The sequence below is a fragment of the Aedes aegypti genome, chromosome 2 (assembly GCF_002204515.2).
Source record: "Aedes aegypti strain LVP_AGWG chromosome 2, AaegL5.0 Primary Assembly, whole genome shotgun sequence".
NCBI classification, from domain to species: domain Eukaryota; kingdom Metazoa; phylum Arthropoda; class Insecta; order Diptera; family Culicidae; genus Aedes; species Aedes aegypti.
In genome coordinates this window covers 62,932,615-62,954,242 of record NC_035108.1, presented here as the reverse complement: position 1 = coordinate 62,954,242, position 21,628 = coordinate 62,932,615, and the positions used below count along the sequence as shown (strand labels likewise).

Below are 21,628 nucleotides of genomic sequence, written 5' to 3'. Positions count from 1 at the left end.
CCAAAAGGGCCTAACTGGAACTATGTTTAATAAAAGGGCCTAACTGGAGGGGCCTAACTGAAACCCTGTCCAATCAAAGGGCCTAACTGAAAGGGCCTAATTGATTTGAAGATTCATTAAAGGGCCTAACTGCTGATGATATTTGAATTCAACCATTTTCACGAGTCGTTATGCTATTTGAGATTTCTAACGTTCTGGGCCACGTAATAAACCATAACACAAATATAAAACTAGTAAAAAAAAGTGAATGGGTTTGAAATATCAATAATCAATATGCTGCTGATTTTTATAGAATAGTTTCCAATATTAAGCTATTATGATATTGTGTGTTTTTCTCACATAATCATTAAATTTTGTCGAAGAATTATGCAAATCACTTCAAAAATCAATAAAATTAGCAAATTCAAAAAGGGCCTAACTGGTTAAAAAATTCGTAAAAGGGCCTATCTGCGGATGATGTTTGAATTGATCTATTTTTACAACTTGTTATGCTATTTGAAATTCAAATCGTTGTGAGCCACGTAATAGACCATTATAGGTGTCGAGCACAAGGAGTTATCCGAAAATGACGTCCATCAATTGGGGCCTCTTCCAATGGGGGGATGTACGAAAATGTGACAAGTGCATGAATTGGGTATTGGAAAAAGGGTAACAGAGGGGGTAGGAGAGTTCTAGAAACCTCAAAAACGATGGAGATCATTTTTGGATCTTCCCCAAGTATGAAACTAGTAAAAAGCGAATGGGTTTGAAATAGGAATAATCAATATGGTACTGAATCTTGAACCGAAAATTTCCAATATTTAACTATTATATAGTGTTTTTTACATAATCGCTAAATTTTGTTCAAGATTTATGCAAACCAATTCAAAAATCCATAAAATTAGCAAATTATAAAAGGGCCTAACTGAAACCACGTTCAATCAAAGGGCCTAACTGAAAGGGCCTAACTGGTTTGAAGATTCATAAAAGGGCCTATCTGCCGATGATGTTTGAATTCAACAATTTTTACGAGTTGTTGTATTATTTGAGATTTGAAACATTATGGGTCACGCAACAGACTTTAATGGGTGTCGAACACAGGTATGAAACTAGTAAAAATGCTAATGGGTTTAAAATAGGAATTTTAAATATGGTACGGAATCTTCAATTGAGAATTTCCCAATGTTTACGTTTTGCAGATAGGCCCTTTTCAAATGTTACGCTAGAATTGGCTTTCGCCCAAGTTTCAACCTGATCCTGCGCAACCTTTTTGAACTGCGACCCAAATCATCGTCCATTTTTCAGGAATTCCACAAGTAATTTCTGTATAAATTGATCAAACTATTTTTGCATACCTCCTGAACCATGAAAGATTTCCGGAACTCCTTAAAATAAAGTTATACAAAGTTTATAATGCGCCCAATAACTTTGCTGAAGAAAGTAAGCTGCTAAAACGTCTCTAAAAAGTTATTATCATTTGGGGCCATTCACAGTGTATTTTGGCATGTTCTAGAAAGTGAATTTTCATGTTTGAAATTCCGTCGGAGGATTGGCATTAATGAATATGAGCTTTGTACGAGTTCCTTAAGACTTCAACAATGATTTACAATGAGAAAATAGACGAGCATAATGAAAATATATCATGTTTGGTGCATATCACTTTTTCGGAGTCATTTTTGAACTATTCTTTCACCGGCAAAGTTGTAAGGCACATTTATGCTTGGAAGAAGTATTTCAATAATGTTGGGAGCCAAATAACAAAACACGAAAAAAAAAATGGTTACGACTCCTTTGAAACAGTCTCCAACATACTTGATTCATAAAATCTTGAAGATGAGTTCATCACAGATCCGTTTATGGACATTTTCCCGAGAAAACCATGAGACCGGAAGATTTCCGAATCGTGGCCAACGTGACCAAAAATGTCCAAAAAGGTTCTACCAGAAGCTCAACGCTACTCCCGAAGTAGGCTTCGTAGCATGAGCCGAACTGTGCATGGATAGTATCATTCTGACGGACGGACGTGCGGTGATCGAAAGGTGGAAGCAGCGCTACTAAAACACCTGAATGGGTTACATGCATGGCCTGATTCGCTACTCATCACATAGTAATGCACATGCGCTAGTGTCTATGCACGAAAAATCGCTAGAAGGTAACGCAAAAAATATTTGTTTGGCGAAGTGCATCTAACGAACTATTTCTCAAAATTGGGAATTTTTTTCGAAAAAATATGTGGTACCGGTTGTACGTAATGACTATCACGTCTACCAAATATTTTTTCGATATTAATGCTATCCAAATACTAAATAAAACGAGAAAACTTCTGCTGATCAACTGTGGACAAGAGCAAAGCAGGTAATCTATTGAAGATTGGTAGGTAGATAAATTCTGAATGTCATCCCAATAATTCATAACAACTTAAATTGATGATTTCTATTTGCCTTTATTTTCTCGAACAGAATCGTAGTGTTTTTTAAGTGGATTGACTTTTCTACTAAAACAGGGGAAAAACCTACAAATGAGTATGCCGTATGTGCAGGTGTGTATGTGTGTATCCGTGTGAAAAGTTTATAACCATTAAGTAATGAGTTGTAATCGTGTATCGCGTATCAAGTGGTCAAACAAAACACGTGCTAAGATTAGAGCGTCTGCTACTGAAATGGGTAGTTTACATCCCTATTAGTTAGACCATTCTTCTGGATTACAAGTTAGTGGTTATGTTTTAAGTTCCTCTTCATTTGAACGCAAAAGGTCATCGGTGGTCAAATAAATAAATACCGATATCAAATTAATCTGTCAGTATAAGAAAATTGGCGTGGCGAGCAAATTTTAGAGATTATTAAGCTCTTGAAATCGCAAACAAAAACGTGGTAAAACGGTCGCACGTGGTGCGGAGGCCATCAGACCTCTTCTTTCATTGACGAAGGAGTTTTCTAGTTCAACACTTAGTTAGGCACCTTTCATTTGTTTGCGTTGTTGAGAGGAGATTTTGCACTTCGTTTTCGGCATTGTTTTGGTATTTTAGCTGTTTTATATCATATCAATTTTCAATGAGTACCGAGTCGGGTACTAATGTAAAGGAAGTCACACACAAGTTAAAATATTTATCAAAAGTCAAGATATCGGCCAGTATTCTTGGTTGATAATTTCGAAGGAGGGAAATCAAAAAGGCACAATTTCCTAAAATCTATCCGAAAATATCTTCAATTCTACATACATCGAAGGGAAGGCAATTAAGTGGATCGTTTTGATTCTGTTTCAGACGTTTCCTACTCGAGGCTTGTATCGAAAATGTTTGACAATTTCTTTTTTAATAGCTCATTTTATCTGTGATGTTTAGTATGCTTTCAATAGTAACTCAATAAATTAAGAATATCTTTTTGTGTATTCTATCGTTAAAAATAAAATATGAATAATAGCAACACGTAAACAATTATTTTGTGACAAAAAGAAAATATAAACAATAGATTTCAATGGTAAATAAAATTATTGATACGGAACACGGTGCTTTCCGTTATACGTTTAGTACGGGATCTGAATATCTTTTCTACGCTTGATTGTAGTGTGTTAGATTAGCTGTAAACTCTATTTGTATACTCTCATGTAACGCAACAATTAACACTATTTGTTTCTGGTTTCAAACAACACGGTTGTACGGCTGTTGTTCTATTTCCTCTATCGGTTGATGTTTTTTTTCTATCTGATTTTTATTTGTTTACATACATGTTTTGGAAGGATAATGACTAGCAAACATTTACTTCTGTTACTCCCATCTGAATTCTATTGAAACGGTCGCTTCTCTTGTTTTTTTTGGTTTAGCTATCACCTCTTAAAACATTATGTAACAAAGGAGGCCAATTGGCGGCGCCTCCTGCGATTTCCACGCGGTTCTAGAATTACTTTTTGGTTATAATGATTTGAGGGCCTTCTTTCGCATGGCTGCTGTTAAGCTGACGCTGTTGTACTGTTTCTCATAGCTAAGGCACCCTAGAATACGCCAAGGAATTCGACCTTGCGTTTCATTGTGGTGTTCGAGGGATCCAGCGGTGGTCGATTCGCTGGTTGGGCTGTCGATGATGGTCCGATAGGCTGGTCAACTCGGCGCTGATGATGACGTTGTTGGCTACTGTGGTGCACTCTTTCAACGGTAGATGGCGGTGGCGGTTGCTTTCCGGAGGATAGGTTGAGTTTATCTCATAATTTCTTCACGTAATTTCCGGGGAAGGTTCCGAAGCAACCGGTTCGGGCCGAGGTGCCCACGTACCAGCCGTCGTCGCATTTTTCCAACACGTACACGACGTCTCCCTCGAGCAGTTCCAGTTCGTCGGAGTTCTGCGGCTTGTAGTTGTAGAGGGCGCGGTAGCTGAAGAGAAATGTAAAGCGAATTATTAATAAATTGTAACCTAAGCAATAAGTCTAGCACTTGAAAGAACTTGAAACTTCTAGGAATCAGAGTAACAGGTCCAAAGGCTTGGAAAAGCAGATCCCTTAGCATGATAGGTAGCGTATCGAAGATTTTTTACAAATTAAGAAAGTCACACTAAGTCTGGAGCAACAGACGTATATCCGGAAACGAAAAGAATATCGATTGGAAAGACGGATCTTGGAACATGAGAACCTCGATGAACTGGCACGTGTTGATTCTTACAAGAATATTTCGAGAATTCTTTAGAAATCATTAGAAATCCATCAGGATCCTTCGGGAAACTTCATATATTTTTAAAGAATCCTTCAGGAATCTTTCGGGAATCTATCCAGCTCCCTTCAGGAATCCTTCCAGGATCCTTTATAATTATTCTAAGAACTCTACAGAAGTTCGGGAATCTATCCAGGTTCCTTCGAGAATTCTTTCGAGATCCGTCCGGAGTCCATCCAAGCTCCTTCAGGAGACCTTCTAGAATCCTTCGGGAGGCCTTCCAAGATCCTTCGGAAGTTTTTTCAGAATCCCTCAAAAATCTTTCCAGGATCATTCGAAATTTGAAAACTCTTCCAGGATCCTTCGGAAATCTTTTCAGGATTCTTTTTAAACACTTCGGGAATTATTCTAGGATCCTTCAGAAATCCTGGCGAAAGCCATAGAATATTTGCGGAATCCTTCCGAAACACTTTGGAAATCCTTCTAAGATGCATTCTGAAACTTTATAGGATCCTTTTGGAATCTTCAGATAATCCTTCATAAAACATTCCGAAATATTTCGGGCATCCTTCTAAATTCCTTCAAAAATTCTTCACGAATCCTTCAGAAATCAGAAATCCATCCAGGGAGTCCTTTAAGCATCCTTCGGGAGTTCTTCCAGTATCCTTCGAGAATTTTTTTTTCAAGTCCTTTGGGAGTCCTTCTAAAATTCTTCGGGAGTCCTTTCAGGATCCTTCGGAAGTTTGTCAGAACCCCTCAAGAGTCTTTCCAGGATCATTCGAGAATTCTCCTGGATCCTTTGAAAATCTAGCCAGGATCCTTCGGAATAGGGGCCTTCCTTAGCCGAGTGACTAGAGTCCGCGGCTACAAAGCAAAGCCATGCTGAAGGTGTCGAAAATGGCAACTATGGCATAGAAAGCTCTCACAAGGGAAGGTCACGATGGTGTTACACGGGGTTTTCAACCGGACTATTTTTGTTAGATTCTACATGTCAAAATATGAAAAACCCCAAAGCCTTTCGGGTGATGGAACAGTGGTGTAGCCAGGAGGGGCTCTGAAAGGGGCAATTTTGTACGTATATTATACTATTAGGCTAATTGGAAATTTGACAAAAATATTTTTTCAATATCTATTGTGATGGTAGAGAACAAAATTGACATTAATTTATGTTTAAAATGTATTTTCCATGCCATAGGCGCAATCGGGATGGGTTTAGTATTGGTATACTATTCTAATAAAACCAAATTTGTTTTGGTGTCCATATTCCATGATGGTTACGCCAATGGCATGGAAAATACATTTTAAACATACTTTAATGTCAATTCTGTTCTCTACCATCACAATAGATACTAAAAAGATATTTTTGTCAAATTTCCAATTAGCTCAATAGTATAATATACGTACAAAATTGCCCCTTTCAGAGCCCCTCCTGGCTACACCACTGGTCCATCACCCGAAAGGCTTTTGGGTTTTTCATATTTCGACATGTAGAATCTAACAAAAATAGTCCGGTTGAAAACCCCGTGTAACACCATCGTGACCTTCCCTTGTCAGTTAATAACTGTGGAAGTGCTCATAAGAACGCTAAGCTAAGAAGCAGGCTCTGTCCCAGTGAGGACGTAATGCCAAGAAGAAGAATATCCTTAGGAAATTCTTCCAGGATCCTTCGGGAGTCTGTCCAGGATCTTTTTTAAACACTTCGGAAATCCTACTAGGATCCCAAGCAACATAAGTAGCTGAACAATAGTTTATTAAGCTGAAATAAGCTTAAGGGAGATTTGTTCAGTTCTTGTTCAGCAAAATTGTTTGTTGGGATCCTTTCGAACTAGTTTTATAAATCCTTGCGGAAGTCTTGGAGAATGCCTTCCGAAATATTTCGGGAGTCCTTCTATGATGCTTTCTGAATCCTTATAGGATCTTTTGAGAATCTTCAGAGAATCTTTCGTGAATCATTCCGAAATACTTCGTCAATCCTTATAGGATGCTTTGGGAATCTTTCCGAAATCCTCCAAAAATTCTTCCGAAATCCATCGGAATCATCCCAGGCCTCTTCGAGAATTATTCGGAAAATCCTTCCGAAAACCTACATGATCCTTTGGAAATCGTTCCAAAATCGGAAATCTTTCCGAAATTATTCAGAAATCGTTCCATAATCCTTCGAGGAATCCTTGCAAAGTCCTTCAGAAATCCTGCCGCTATGCCGTCTACATTCTACTTTGGCGATAGGCTCTCGGTGGTTTGTGAGCTGCGGAATATTGTGCTCTGCAAGATAAATCCACGTAATGCGATTATCTGAAAATGTCGATATATCGTCGCAGTGACAATAAAAATCACCAAATGTTTCAGATTTAGCAAATTTGAAACATTTGCGTCCATGAAGAACGAAAAACTCCAAGCCTACTTGAATTTTTACGTTGCGTTTGAATTGCGCGCATATCTTCTGCGCGTTACCGCCGCCGCTGGATGTGGATTTAAAATGAGCGCCGCAATATGTGAAGCATGATGTGACGAATAGAGTTGTTATAGATTGAAATATAAAAAATAGAGTAAATTGATTTCGATTTTACTTGTATTATGCTAAGCGTGTACAAGAGATGTCAAACAACGAGCGAAAGAAAACGAAAAGTGGATTAGGGGAACGGGCGAAACGAGAACTGTAGGAAAGAAACCAGTTTTGAAAACAACTCGATCAGTTTGGTGACAACTTTTGTAGCAAACGGACGGTGTTTGCAATAGTGTGTTTATTTTTCGGTTCGGCTCAAGTTTGGCCGATCAGTTGGTTTTAGGTTACTACACATGGCAGAGTAATAGGCACTCTAAATTGGACATTGGATGAACATTCGCCAGATGTCATAACCTTTACCGTTGTCTAATAATATTAGAAAGCGGTTATCCAGCGTCATGAGTTCCATATGTAACCAGAACTATGCGATTCGATTTCAGGGCTTGACAACGGATGGAGTATCCCATTAAGGTGGTTCAAAAAATCGATTTTGCTCCACACCGCTCATTCGATTCTAGATCAATTTTTGAGTGAGAATTACTATGGGAAAAGCAAGCAATTCATTCAATCGGTCAAATAGTGTTCGTCCATATGCTATTAAGGGTTAGAGCTACGCTGATACTGGTAGATACATTCGTCAGCCACAACTTTGCCGAAGACCGTATTAAAATGGACGACTCAGTAATTAGTTATTAATTTATATCCTTATGGAAATTCTTCAACAGTGCTCATTTATCTGTTGAACAGGCAACATTGTTGCATCTTGCCCGAAAGATAGCACATACAAATTATAGCTACTTTGATTCACTGCATATATCCAATGATGCCAGCAGAGTAGCTCAATTATTACAGCCAAAGATTTGCAACTCATACAGAACACAAAAATTAATTATGTATCTAACAGTATCAGCGTAGCTCTCAGGGCCTTCAAATGTCTGTGAATTTCAATTCAAATGACATTTGAAATTTGAGAATTTCATTGCTCCCTGAAAGAAATATAATTGGTGAGCCTGACTTTACAATTCTGATGTTCGATTACTGTATTTGGCAATGCTTTCCAAATATAAATCTCCAATAGAAAATGTGAAAATCAATTTTCGATTTTGACACTTTTTTGACATTGTCCGACTCTGGTAGCTCTAACCCTCAAGAATACATGGATGAACACTATTACCGATTGAATTGCTTGCTTTTTCCATAGTAATTCTCATACAAACTTTGAAGGGCTTGTGCAGTTTCACGTTTCATCCAAATGAGCCCAATTTTTTGGAAGACATTCAGAAATTGATCTAGAATCGAATGAACGGTGTGGAGCAAAAACGACTTTTTGAACCACCCTAGTATCCCATCCATGGAACTGGACATGGCGCACTGGTCAACCACGAAAACGATACGCCCAGTTAGACGAGGAGTGCTAAAGAGTGACAAATGTGAAGAATGTGAACGAATTAAAGATGTGAACTGAAAAACTGCTAGTTGTGGAGAAGAACGAGAATCCGGTTGAGCCTCTCAACAAGAATTCAACAAGAAAGTGCTCAAAATTACGAAGACAACCAACTCCATGATCGCACACGGCAGGACTGCTGCTCCTATGATTCTGTCTATAATTCTACAATCCTAGCACTCCTCCTTAGTGACGTCATCGAGATTGCTTATCTAACAGCCAATCACCAGGTCTATGAGGCTCCTATTGTCGTCAAGGTAATCGACCAGATCTACAAATTCTATATCCTCGTCCATCACAAAGGTCTGTCGTAGGTCACGAAGCTACTTCTAGATTAGAGACATGTACAAGTGATCCGACTCGGATGCTTGTACTCCCATTCTAATGCTAAAGAAAACAAGAAAGTCGTTTTCAACGCAATTAGCTACTGACTGATATCTTACAATCTACCGTCAGCTCGTTTTATCCCTGCCAGCTAGCTACAATTCTTCAGACCTATTTAGCAAAACATACCTCCAAAAACCACAGCCAGCGACTATGAACATTTTGTTCTACCTATGGGTACAACACTTCAATCCCAATTCAACAACCGGATGTCTCCTCCAGTCTCCAAACTTCTCGTCTAGGACCACAAAGATCACAATTTCCTCGTCCGTGTAAGAGCCTTGTAGTGGACGAAAAAGTTGATCATGGAGTAGTCTTACAGGCCACGTCCATCATAGAGCTCGTCCAGCTTCTGCCTCTTGGGGATCACAAAGCTCCTCAGCCCTGTGCAAGTGGTACGAGTACTATGCTTGAAAAGCAGCTAATCCCATTTCGGCGCTCTACGACTTACCTGGTCGACAATTCTTCAAGGTATACTTGCAGTTGAGCCGATCATGGATGATAGTATATTAAATACCACGAAGTTAACCTACTGCATAATAGCTCACTCTACCCACAAAGAAAACTAGGAACTGGATATGGGAATTGGATAGCAGATAAAAGCAAAACAGCGGCAATTTGGACTGTGGGAAGATACCCCTTTCAGGAAGCGGTGGAATGCGCAGAAGGCTTCGTAATCGCCAAGGAAGAATTCAACCGTATGTTAGACGGACGAGCTTATCGATCCTAGACCAGTTGTCATAGCCGGAAACTTCAACGCTTGTGAAATCGAGTCACCAGCGCAAAAGGATGCAGCCCGTTAGAAGGGTTAGCACAGCTGGATGTCCATCTTGCCAACTAAGGTACAATCAGCACATTTCGTCGGTAAGGCAGAAAGTTCACTATCGATCTCACTTTCTGCAGCCCGGGGATAGCAAGACACATAAACTGGAGAGTTCGCAGAGAGTATATTGGAAGCGACCACCAAATTATCCGGTACCGCGTTGGGGGCAGGTTCCAGCCAGTATATTGCGAAAGGCAGACAGACGTACGAAGATGAAAACGGCAGACTTCAAGAAGGACGTGTTCATCGAACCGCTTAGACTTGAGCATATCACTTTAAACCTCAGTGAAGACGAGTTAACGGCAGCACTAACTCATGCATATGATGGAACCATGCCGAGAGTTGAGAAACCAGCTAATGGTCGCCGTCCAGCCTACTGGTGGAACTCGACCATTGCCGATCTGCGTGGAAGCTGCCTCCGAGCCAGAAGGAGGCAAGATCCGCGAAATCAGGCTTTGCAAGAACAACCTGTCTCCAAGAACTTTGCGACAAAGCAAACGCGATTCCATGGGGCGACGCGTACAGAGTAGCCATGGCGAAGTTAAAAAGACCAGCCAGCCATGCCACTGGAAAGGTGCGTGGAGAGAATGAAAGTCATTATTAACGGACTGTTTCACGAAGGACGAAGCTACACCATGGCCGTCCACCCCTTGCAGAGTGCAGGATGAATAGTATGATGAATCTCTTACAACAAATAAGGAGTTGATCGGTATGGTTAAAGCCTTGGACACAAAAAAGACCCCAGGACCAGGCGGAATCCCAAATCTGGCTCTGTAAACAGGAATCCTCGAGAACCCCGATATGTTTTCAGGACCACAATGCAGAACTGCGTTGACGATGGCAGCTTTCCAGACTTCTGGAAGCGACAAAAGTTGGTACTGCTGCCAAAGCCGGGGGAACTGCCTACCGAATCTTCAGCGTATAGGCCGATATACTTGCTGGATACTGCTTGAGAGAGTAATCCTGAACAGGATTACGACGCATGCGGAGATAACTCAGAAACAAAAAAGGAGAGGAAACCGTTATCGCACGAATATCACAATAGACGTGAAGAACGCTTTCAACTGAGCTATCCGAAAAGCAATTGCCTACTCGTTGAGCATGAGAGTACCTGAGTACATCTTCTGGATTTTGGAGAGTTACTTTCAGAACCGGTTACTGATGTACGACAGGCGAAGGAGTAAGAAGTACTCTAATTACAGCGGGCGTTCCTCAGGGCTGTATTTGCGGCCCGATTCTGTGGAATATTATGTACGATGGTGTCCTGAAATTTAATCTTCCCAGAGGCGTAAGGATCGTTACTTAAAAGCGGGGTTAAAAATAGAAGCCCCCGTCTCTCAAAGTAATACCAACCATGGGGTAGTTCCGGGGACACATAGACTTCTTTCCAAAGCCAAATAAATATGGGGTGATTGAGTTTTTCTACTTATTTTTCCTCTTTCACAACAACTTAAGCAAACCGGAGTAGTCATAGTAGACATATGAATGAGAATCACAGGGCCAAATCCCAATCGGCACCCAGACAGCCGTGAATGGTGAATGTTTCTAGCTTTTGCTAGAAGTGCGTGAAAATTTATATAAAAAGCATTTAGTTTACCAAGAGTATCTTAGATGAACTCCACTTGCCGTGAGAGTGCTGCCGTACAGAAGAACGGTGCTATTATTACATACTCCTAGGCATTTCTGGGGATATCGACCTCGTTGGAGTCGAAAGCATGGCCGTGGAATCTTTATACCTCTGAAGAAAAGGAAAGCAAGAATAGCCATCACTACCAATGGATCATTAAAATAACCAAAACGGGCGCTATGCAAAAGCATAGATAGCGCCACCGTAGCCTTGTGTGTTTGACAGAACAGCAATGCTGTCACAATGTTAAATCCCAAATACAGTGGCGCCTTTGTTTTGATGCGGTGAGCACTGACAAATACTATTTTCAATGATCCATTCTACCAAAAAGTACATGCCCGCATAGAAAAATACAATTCGCCTTATGTTTCAAACAGTATGAAGTAATTATCTGTTAACGTTAATGTATTGAAAACAGTTGCGTTTTTGTTGTACATTATCAAACCAAAAGCCTTGAACAATAAAAAACGGTTTCAGTACACCATTCCGAAAAGTGACAATGTTATAAAGTATTTTCAAATTGTTCAACAATATAGCGTGAAAACTTGCGAGAAATAGTAACAACATAAAATCACGTTTTCAGAAATAGTGTTTGCCTCTGTTTGTGCAACACATGTACAAATGTCTCTTCACTATATGTTACTTTTTTTCAACAATACGGCAAACAGTTCAATCGTACACGCTAGTAAATTAACACTTTCATCAAAGTGTCTGCATATTATGAAAAAGTTTGACATAATGGTTCAAAAATCACATTTCACCCTCACAACTCAATACAAATAATGAAACATTAAATTTAAAATAATGCTCTACTGTTGAAGTTGAACAAATTAAAACTTAAAAATATATCTATTATAAAATTAATACTTTTTCTGTGTTGAATTTTTTCAGCGTGTTTGTTTTTCTACTGCTGGTGAAAGAAAAAAAAAAAAAACATCGCGAGTTCGAGTTTGTCTGTTGTTTCAGTTTCAATTATTTATTTTCGATTTGGAAATACGTGTTTGGCTGGTTTAGCTCCGTTGCTGGATCCATAATAATTGGTAAGTAATCTGATTCGTGTTTGATTTTATCAATCAGCCAAGTAGTATTTTTTTTCTTAATAGATATAATCAACTCAACCGTAAACTCTGCCGTTTTTTCCTCAACATACTATCATCGGGAGAACCGGAACTGGAAAGTGAGCTGAATCGTGCGAATAGAATGCGTCGTCCCTATGCCTGCTTGCAAAAGCATCGGTTAAGGAAACCGGAACTTTTTGTACTTGTTCTGTTGAGGTTGCAGCTGCTGGTGAAGTTGAAAAGGCGTCGTAAAGCTGTCGGCTTGGAATCCCCTACTCAGCGGTTCGTGGGTAAAAAGATGAATTTCGGTGATACTTTGCAAAGAATATTAATATCTGTGAGTAATGCGCTTATGTGATCAATAATAAAATTAATTATAATAATAAATGCAGTTTTTTTTGACACGTATCTAAATGTTTTTTTTTCTAATAAAATAATTTTCATCACAATTTCTTTTATGGTATTAATGTAACAGAAGAGTACAGTATGTGGTTAAAATACTGTATAGCACAATAAACCAATAATTACACATACATTATCTGGGTTTTGAAAATAAATATGGTTTTACTGTTCATGAACAGTTTGTCTTACATTGGAATTGGCCAAAAATGGATGGTTTAGCTATAATTTGGTAAACCGTTCACGAAATGTTTTGTTCGAGAAAATCTTTGTTTTCAAATGGTTACATAACTTAACCGCCCATTCCCCACATTGTTATTTGCTCATTTACCGTTCACCGAACTGTGAAAACCGCTGGCCATATGGGTGATTTATTGTTATTTTGCACTTTAAACGATATTATAATGATGTGGTCGCAAATTGTTGTTGACACTACGGGAAACCGTTCTGATATGGTTCATAGTTATGCGGGTGGTACCATGAACTGACGCAATGACGTTTTATGTGAAGTGAAAATACAAGTTGCGGCTGCGATTGGGGCCTTTTACGGACCACGTTATCAGCTTTAAGGCGCAAGAAAAAATGGTGCATAAGTCAAAACTGAAAAAGCAGCTTTCTCCTTTTAAACCGACAAATCAAAGAAAACAAAAACACAGCTTTTTTATTTGCCAAATAAAACAGCTGTGTGTTTTAATTTTCTTTGATTTGTTGGTTTAAAAGGAGAAAACTGCTTTTTCAGTATTGACTTTTGCACCATTTTTACTTGGGCCTTTTAACCTCGTAATTTGTAAATATGAACAAAATTCACCATTACAAAAGTAGACCAGGAAACCTCAAATGTTTTCGTACGTAAAGCGCTACGGACAATACTCAATTGGAAATAAGACAATGGTTTGTGTTACAGACAGATGAACTACAAGCCATATCAAGCGTTGGTTTTACGCGGAGAGATTCTTGGAGACCTTAACGTTCAAGGCAATTGGACAAATATCAAGTTCAACGCCCGACAAAAGCTTGCTGCTTCGTTATGACCGTCTAGGAAAAAAACATTGTTGGTACTGCTTCTAGCTATCAAACGACCAAGTACTTACGAAATCGGCTCGTTCGTGGTGTCCACGTGCAGCACCTCCGTCTTCTGGACCGTCTTAGTCTCCCGGATGATTCCCGGCGATACTCTTCCGTTGGTTAGGCCACCGTCGTATCCACCGGTCGTCAGCGTATGCGTCTGTATCGTCTGTAGGTTCGGTTTCACGATCGGTTCGATTTCGTAGCTCTCCTCGCCGCCAATGTCCGTTAGAACCTGCCAAAATATATGTAACGCTTAGTTTGAACTCTGGTTAGGTCATCTACAAATCCAAACCTCTACATATGACACGGGGAAAATTCCTTTCTTGTTGCCGATGCGTCCCTCGAACCAGTTCTCGTCGACCCGTCTGGTTAGCGTGACGAGTTCTCCCTTTAACAGCGACAGCTCAACCGAGGTTTGTGCGGTGAAGTTGAACTTGGCTCGTGCTTTTCCTTCGCGCTGGGGCTTCTTCGGCAGGGGTTTGGCACCTTCCCGTGGGAGGATCTGCAAAGATGAGATTATAGGGCGGTTCATACTCCGATCTACACTGTTCGATCGCTTACTTCAATGTAGTTGGCAGGCAAGAGTCCAATCATGGCATTGTGTTCACCTTCGTACCAGTTCTTGTCGATTTGCCTCCGCAGGTAGATGATGTCTCCCTTTTTGAAAGACAGTTCTCTGAAAATATCCACCGAATTAATATAAAAGTTTATAGCGAAACGTTGACCTTATGAACAATTCGAACCTAGCGGATTGACCCTGGAAGTTGTACAGCGCCCGGGCGATGGTTCGCGGCATGACCACATTGCCCGCCGGCTTCGGCGAGAGGTCCGCCTCGAAGTCTTCGTAGCGGTTCAGCGGGATCGGTGACTTTTGCGAGGGCGTAAAGTTGTCCGTGTGCCGCCGGTTGTGCAGATCTTCGAGCTCGTGCATGTACTTGCGGCGTCGTTCCTCCTGGTAGACGCGGCGCATGTGCTCGGCCTGCCGGTACGCCAACTCGTCGTCCGGGATGGCTTCCTTGTACTCGTACCGGATGGGCGTCTTGTAGTGGATGTTGACATCGCTCTCGATGTAGCGACGGGGAGACTCTGAAGGGATGGAGAGAATACGAGATGTTCAGAACTATGGTGGGTGCTTGGCGAGTTAAAGACTGTACTCGGAAAAAAAAGGGAGACGCAATGAATAGCTTGTAACTTTTTAGCATGTGGGTAAAACTGTGGCTGGAACTAGCTAAGAGTGTGATGTTCACGTTGACAGAATTTCATCACAATCTGTCAAGTGTTTATTAACACAGCATTATCATAAGAGGAGATCCACTAAAACTTATGTGCACCGTCGTTGTAAATCTGACTGCGTTCCACTATTGTCGTTTTCGTTTTTAGGAACTGGGTCGGTGATCAACACATAAACAAACAAACGTCAAGCAAATTGTAGTTCGGTCGAACCTGAATCGGGTTGGGGTTGAAACTGTGATTCAGAACGGGTTGCGCCAGTTCCAACCTAGGTTCAAAAACGAATTCGACATATGTCTCGAGAGGTAGAGTTACTCAAGAGGACCCATCAGTCGTGAACCGACATACATATGCGAAAGAAAACCGACTGCTGATCTGGTAAAGTTAAGAAAGGGATTGAATCTGTTCAAGTGTCGATCAAATCTTTCAATCCTCGTTATGACGAAGACGTCGGAGGTTTCTATCAGGTTTGTCGAAAATGTGATGAAATTAATTTAAGCTCTATGGCTTAAGAGCTGTGCCTTAGGTACTTGAGAGCAAACTGCCTTTGAAGACACAGTGCAGTGTAACAAAAACAGTGCCGATAATATTATAAGTCGTTATTAGAGTAAAATATGGTGCTAAGCTAAGATTGTGACAAAAAGAGCTCGACAAAGATGACATCAATTGCAATGTCTCTCACTCACAATATGTAGAACCTTCAATTAGTCCAGTGTGCACATCTAAATATGGTAATTTTCATACAGTTCGTTCGACAGTTCAATCGAAGATATTTTCAGTAAGGACATTTTTAACGTACCCGCCTTTTTTTGCTATTCAGGTGTTCATCGTAGTACTGCTTCCACCTTTCAGTTATGCTAAATCCATCCAGATAAACTTCTTAACAATATTAGCTCACTCCCTGCCAAGGGAGTTGAACGGAAGAGTACCTGATGAAGTCAATTCAATCAAACATCACCACAAGGAAGTTGTGAAACTCTACAAACACAGCTTTCACTAATGACGCCAATTTGTAGTCCGCTGTCATCGATCGCACTAATCAATGGCCAACTAAAGCTCATTTCAAATTCCAACCACCAAACGCAGGTGCAAGCGCAACTAAATCGTATCGAAACGATCCAACTAATGTAATACGTATCGATTAGTCCACTTTCTGCCTTTAATCTTTATGGCTGTCTGTTCCTTGGTGAACCGAATCAAGTGCCCACCCGAACCCAATCAAGCCATTGCATGGGAAAATGCAATCATTTTGCAACGAGTGGTGAAATCGATCCTAACCCCCGCTTACAAAAAGTCGACCTTCCTGCATAAAGCCAACCCCCTTCCCTCCCCAACGATCAGGAATGTTACCAAACTTGGCGACAGATTATCATAGTTTCTTGTGTGCACCATTTCACCCATTTCACCGCGGCTAGGGAACTAATTGAAATTCAGCTTGCAATTTGTAGCAAATCTTTCATTCACTTGATGGCTTTTGGTCGGTACTCGTGGTAGTGGCTCCCGAGCAGAAGAAAATGTTTGCTATTAAAGTCACCAATGACAATTTATTTGACTTATTGCGAGTCAATTCCTGCAAGCCAGTTTGAGGCAAATTAACCTGCTGCCCAATAAAAATAGGCATCTATGAAAGTGTGTTTACCAAGCTGTTTACCATATACACCCAAAGTTTCTTTGAGTTTGGATTCAGGTTTCAAATAAGTTTCAGTAATAACTGATTCCAATACAAAATATTGAAAAAATTGGATCCTTCAGAGAAAAGTAATCCAATTTTTGCAATCCCTGATCCAATTATCTGTTTGGTGTTCGTAGAATGTGCGTGAAATATTAGCTTCTTATGCAGAACTCTTTCGTATTTTATTCAGGTGATAAGTATTGAAATTTATCTGTTCTTGAATATCTCAGTTTGGTATTTTGCAGCAACTTTTTTCTGCTGGTAGTTATTCGTTCCTGCTCGGGTCAAGCCTAGCCAAGTGCAATGACAATTATTGCGGTTGGAGGAAATTACTGGCAAATCAATTGAACGCGCGCGCATGATGCTAATGACTTTACATCCAGAGGAGTGCGCGCGCAACCTACGGTGTGTGAAATTGGAGGTGTTTATTGCTGGGAGTCACAGACAAACGAAGATGATTCGCAGTGACTGACTGTAAAGGGATTACTTGATTGATTGATTTTTCTACTTTGCATAATTCTTCAGCAAAAATGAAATATCCAGAATTAAAAAATAGTTTAGATGTGTTATTTTATAACTGTTTTCAACTATTTATGTTGCTTCAATTCTGCCGCTGTAAACATATGCACTGTAGATTATACAGCAAATTAATTTTTGATAAAAATTATCCTGAGCCCAGTCATGGCCAACAAAAAATACATAACCAACTATATATAACTATATTTGCACTAATGTTAGTTGGGTAGTCTGCTACGAAGGTTAATGTTTTAGAATTTTTAAAGTATTTTCTCAGTTTTCATGTATAAAATTGCGTAATGAGCAAATTTTTAGATAATTCCTAGAGCTCGACTAATAATCCGACTTCTGCTAAAGATTTTAACAGAAATCATTGGAAAATTTTACTAGCATTCCGCAATAGATCTTGCGAGGAATCTGTCATAATTCTGTTATGGAACTCAAATGGTTTGAGTCAAGCATTTGTTGAGTTACCTTAAAATGAATACATCCTGGTATTCTTCAAATAATTTACCACCAAGAATTTCTTCATGGATTCCTTTTCATTTTCTTCTAGATTCTTCAAGATATTTCTTCAATAATTATTCTAGGTTTTTTTAACAATCGTTCCTGGGAGGGCATCGACATTTTCCAAAGAAAACTCATGGATATTACAAAGTAGTCATCTCTCCCTTACTCGATATTAAAGGGACCATCGAGTAATGGAGGTATCGACTTACAGAACACAAAACCAGTACATCTGCAATCCAAGGGACTATCGAGTTAGCCATGAAAACCAAATTTTACTATGGTTCTCTAACTCGATATCGAGATACGGAATATCGAGTAAGGGAGAGTTAACTGTATTTACCTATGAAATCCTGGCAGAACTTCCTTCAAAACACAAAGAATCGCTCCATGAATTGTTTCAGTAATTTTAGCAAAGAACACATTGGAAACTTTCCTGAGGATTTTCTTCAAGTATTCGTCTAAGATGACAACTTTGGGTATTCTTCTACATATATTCTAAGAAATTTCGTCATCTTCTCGAACTCGGTCGGGTGTTGCTCTAGAAATTTACCGTAATAACTCTCTGGGTTGCTACCATGGCAAACTCCATGAAGTCCTACAAAGATTCCTTCAAAAATCCATTTTCTTAATCTTTCTCTGGAAATCCTTGATGAACCTGCGACTAATCTACAAGTTTGTTCAGAGATAGCTTTGAGAAATTATCAAAGAATTCTTCTATAGATTCTTGTAGAAATTTTACTGATTTTCCTTCTATAAGTTTTCACAAATTTGACACTAAATCATGAATTTAACTAAGTACATCTCCAAGCATTGCCTTTTCGGGACTATGTACCTGAAAAAAGTAATCGCCTATCTCGATGCTTGAAGAATTTCTTGCAAGAAATAATCTAGATTGCAGTACGCAGTTGAAAAGAAATGCCTTTTCGAAGGGAGCTCACTGTAGAAAATGTTTTGACCGTTTCTCTCGAAGAATTTTTTAAACAGCATACTTAGTTTTAGGCAAGCATTCCCCAAGAAATTTTTCCAATAATAAGAATTAGGTACATCATTGGAATATATAAAATGCACAAAAGCCGTTTTTTCCATACAAAATGAAAAACTTGAAAAAGCTAAACTGCTACTTGTTCAATGTTCTGTGTAAACCTTATGGACCTCGGAACAAATATGCGTAGAAAGCGCAGTACATCTCCATCGGTTCTCAGCCGATTCTTTTATTTTTTTCTGTGATGAACCACATTTTAATAACTATTGAAAAAGTTTTATGATAACTATCTGTAGTATCCGTATCGAACTAAAACTAACTTTCGGCCGTCTCCACCATCGGAACAAAATCCTTCACTAAACTGACTTTTCGATCACGCAATGAAGTTCAAACTAGTTTTCACGCTTATATTGCCTTTCGAGCTGTCAATTGAGAGTACGCTCAAAAGATTCTTACCAGGTGAAATATATTGTACACTGACAAACGAATCATACATACTGAAATGAATGCATAACATAATAATGTGTAATCTTTACTTGCATAAATTATTCAACATATAAACTCTAGCTACTATACTATCCATTCAAAAGTTACAGATAGATTGAATTTTGACAAAAAAATTGCTCCAAAATAAAAAAAAAAAATAAAAAAAAAAAACTATGCCTCGTATCAACATGGTGTCTTCAACAAATTTGTTAATTAAGTGATAACGATTAAATCCGCTGGTGACATGAAGGTAATGTGATGTATAGTTTTTCTGCTAGATCACTTTTTGTCTTGATGCAATTATCTTTGTCAATATTCAGCCAATCTATAACTTTTGAATCAGTAATTGTTATACTACACGGAGAAAAAAAAAAGTAATTCCAACCAATTTTCGGTTGTTTTCAAACTAAATTTTAGGTTGAATTTTGCCCAAACAAATTATTAGTTTGAATTTACCACTTCGGTTGTTTGAAACAAACTACGATTCAAAGTTATTTTCAAAACAACATGACAATTAAAAACAACAAAGAGTTGATTTGAAACAACCATAAAATTGGTTGTTTATTTGACAGCTGCAAAATCAACCAATTATTTAGGTTGTTTCAAACCAACTGAAGTGATTTGAAACAAACAAATTTCATTTTGAAGTAAACTAATGCGTTGTTTGAAACAAACGAGTGATTTGGTAGTTTGTCTCTACTTTCTTATTTTTTTTTCTTCTTATTATTAATTCAAAACTTCTTTGATGTGTTTATATGTACTTTATTGGTATTTTAAGAGTAACTTCGCATTTTTACCACTAAAAGAAATAGAAATAATGGTTTTGATTGAGCGATAAAAATCCCCGAACTCCAATTTCCGCTTGTTTCCGTTTGTATTGCTTCCATTGCAGCTATTTTCAAAAAGAGAAATCTGATTAAATAATCCAGTCGAATCGGCGAAAAAATCATTTTGACGGTTGTTCGATTCCTTTTACTTTATCTGCAAGAAGTTAAATAGAAATAAAGTAACATTACGCAAATTATGACAGCTATTAATACCTATAAATATGTCTCAGATGGAGGGAATTCAGTTTCCGATATATATGATACCACTGTAAAGGAATCATCTAAAATTTACGGAGTCTTTTCAAAACACCATACGGCTAGCTAGTTGAATAAAAAAGCATAATTATTGAACTTTTCACTGATTATTTATGACAATTATTTTACCGGATAGAACTTTACTAGATAACGACTGATTCTAAATATGCTCAACAATTTTCTCAAGATGGCTGGCTCTTCAGCCCAAATAAATTTAGTACTAATGAACCGCTGCTGAATGGCGATTTCCAACAACCCAAAGAATGGTAAAAACAATGCACACATTTGTTAGAAACTACAAATATATTTGTTTATAACAACAAAAATCTGATTATAATTAAACATATATTTCAGTTTGAAAATATCTAAGAAAACAATTTGTTTCAACAAAAAACTTCAGTTAGGTTTAACAAAAAATCAAGTAAAAACAACTAATATTTTACTTCGAATTTCAACCAAAAATTTGGTTGTTTCAAACTACATGGTTTTCTCTCCGTGTACTTTTGCAATAGTTATAAAAAATTTAGGTAATTTTCATTCTAGATATCTGAAGTTGACCCTTTTCTATGGGTTAACGGATTTGGGACATTTTATGAGTCCGATACAGAAGTTTTAGAAATTATTCTAGGCATTTCTTCAGAAATGCTTATTATGCTTCTTTGAGGATATTTGTAGAGCATCTTTGAAAGTTGGAAATTGGTTTAGGAATATTCCCTGTATATGTTTCAAAGTTTTCTTTTTCGGACAATTCTAGGAATTACTGCATGTATTACACAAAAAAGAAACAATAACGGTGTTTACAAGATTTTCTGCAGGTAACTTACTATCAGAGAATTGCCTTAATATTGAATCTTAAAATTTTACCTGAAGTCGTTTTAAACTCTTGGGCTTACATATTCTCCTAAAGGTTTAGGAAATTTCCAAGAGTTCCAAGAATTTAACCAGAAGTACACCAAGTTTTGTATTTTGATTTCCTCCAGGAATTATTCCTGTAATTTCCCTAGGAACAACTCAGACACATTTTTTAAGAATTCCTTCAAATTTTTGAACAGGACTTCCAAGGATACATTACAAATCAGTTTAAAAGGAGTTTCCTCAAAATATTAATTTTTGGATTCTAAAAACGTCTGTGTAGTAAACAGAGCTATTTTTGCTTTTCAGCAGAATATACACTTTCCGCGTACGAAGAACTCAATCCGTATCATGCTAAATAAACAAACGTCCAACAC

General features: G+C 38.5%; 1 protein-coding gene across 22 annotated transcripts in view; it reads right to left on the bottom strand.

The window, feature by feature from the left end:
- Nucleotides 1-2,402: 2,402 nt before the first annotated feature.
- LOC5576943 (sorbin and SH3 domain-containing protein 1) overlaps nucleotides 2,403-21,628 on the bottom strand; it is a 554,761-nt gene continuing 535,535 nt past the window's right edge. For all 22 annotated transcript variants that reach the window (XM_021841007.1, XM_021841001.1, XM_021841008.1 and 19 more), the window contains 5 exons: nucleotides 14,665-15,007; nucleotides 14,483-14,597; nucleotides 14,214-14,423; nucleotides 13,945-14,153; nucleotides 2,403-4,342 (listed from right to left, as the gene is read on the bottom strand). In XM_021841007.1, coding sequence (XP_021696699.1) covers nucleotides 4,174-4,342; nucleotides 13,945-14,153; nucleotides 14,214-14,423; nucleotides 14,483-14,597; nucleotides 14,665-15,007 — 1,046 coding nt within the window. In that variant the 3' untranslated portion in view covers nucleotides 2,403-4,173. The remainder of the gene's footprint in view (nucleotides 4,343-13,944; nucleotides 14,154-14,213; nucleotides 14,424-14,482; nucleotides 14,598-14,664; nucleotides 15,008-21,628) is intronic.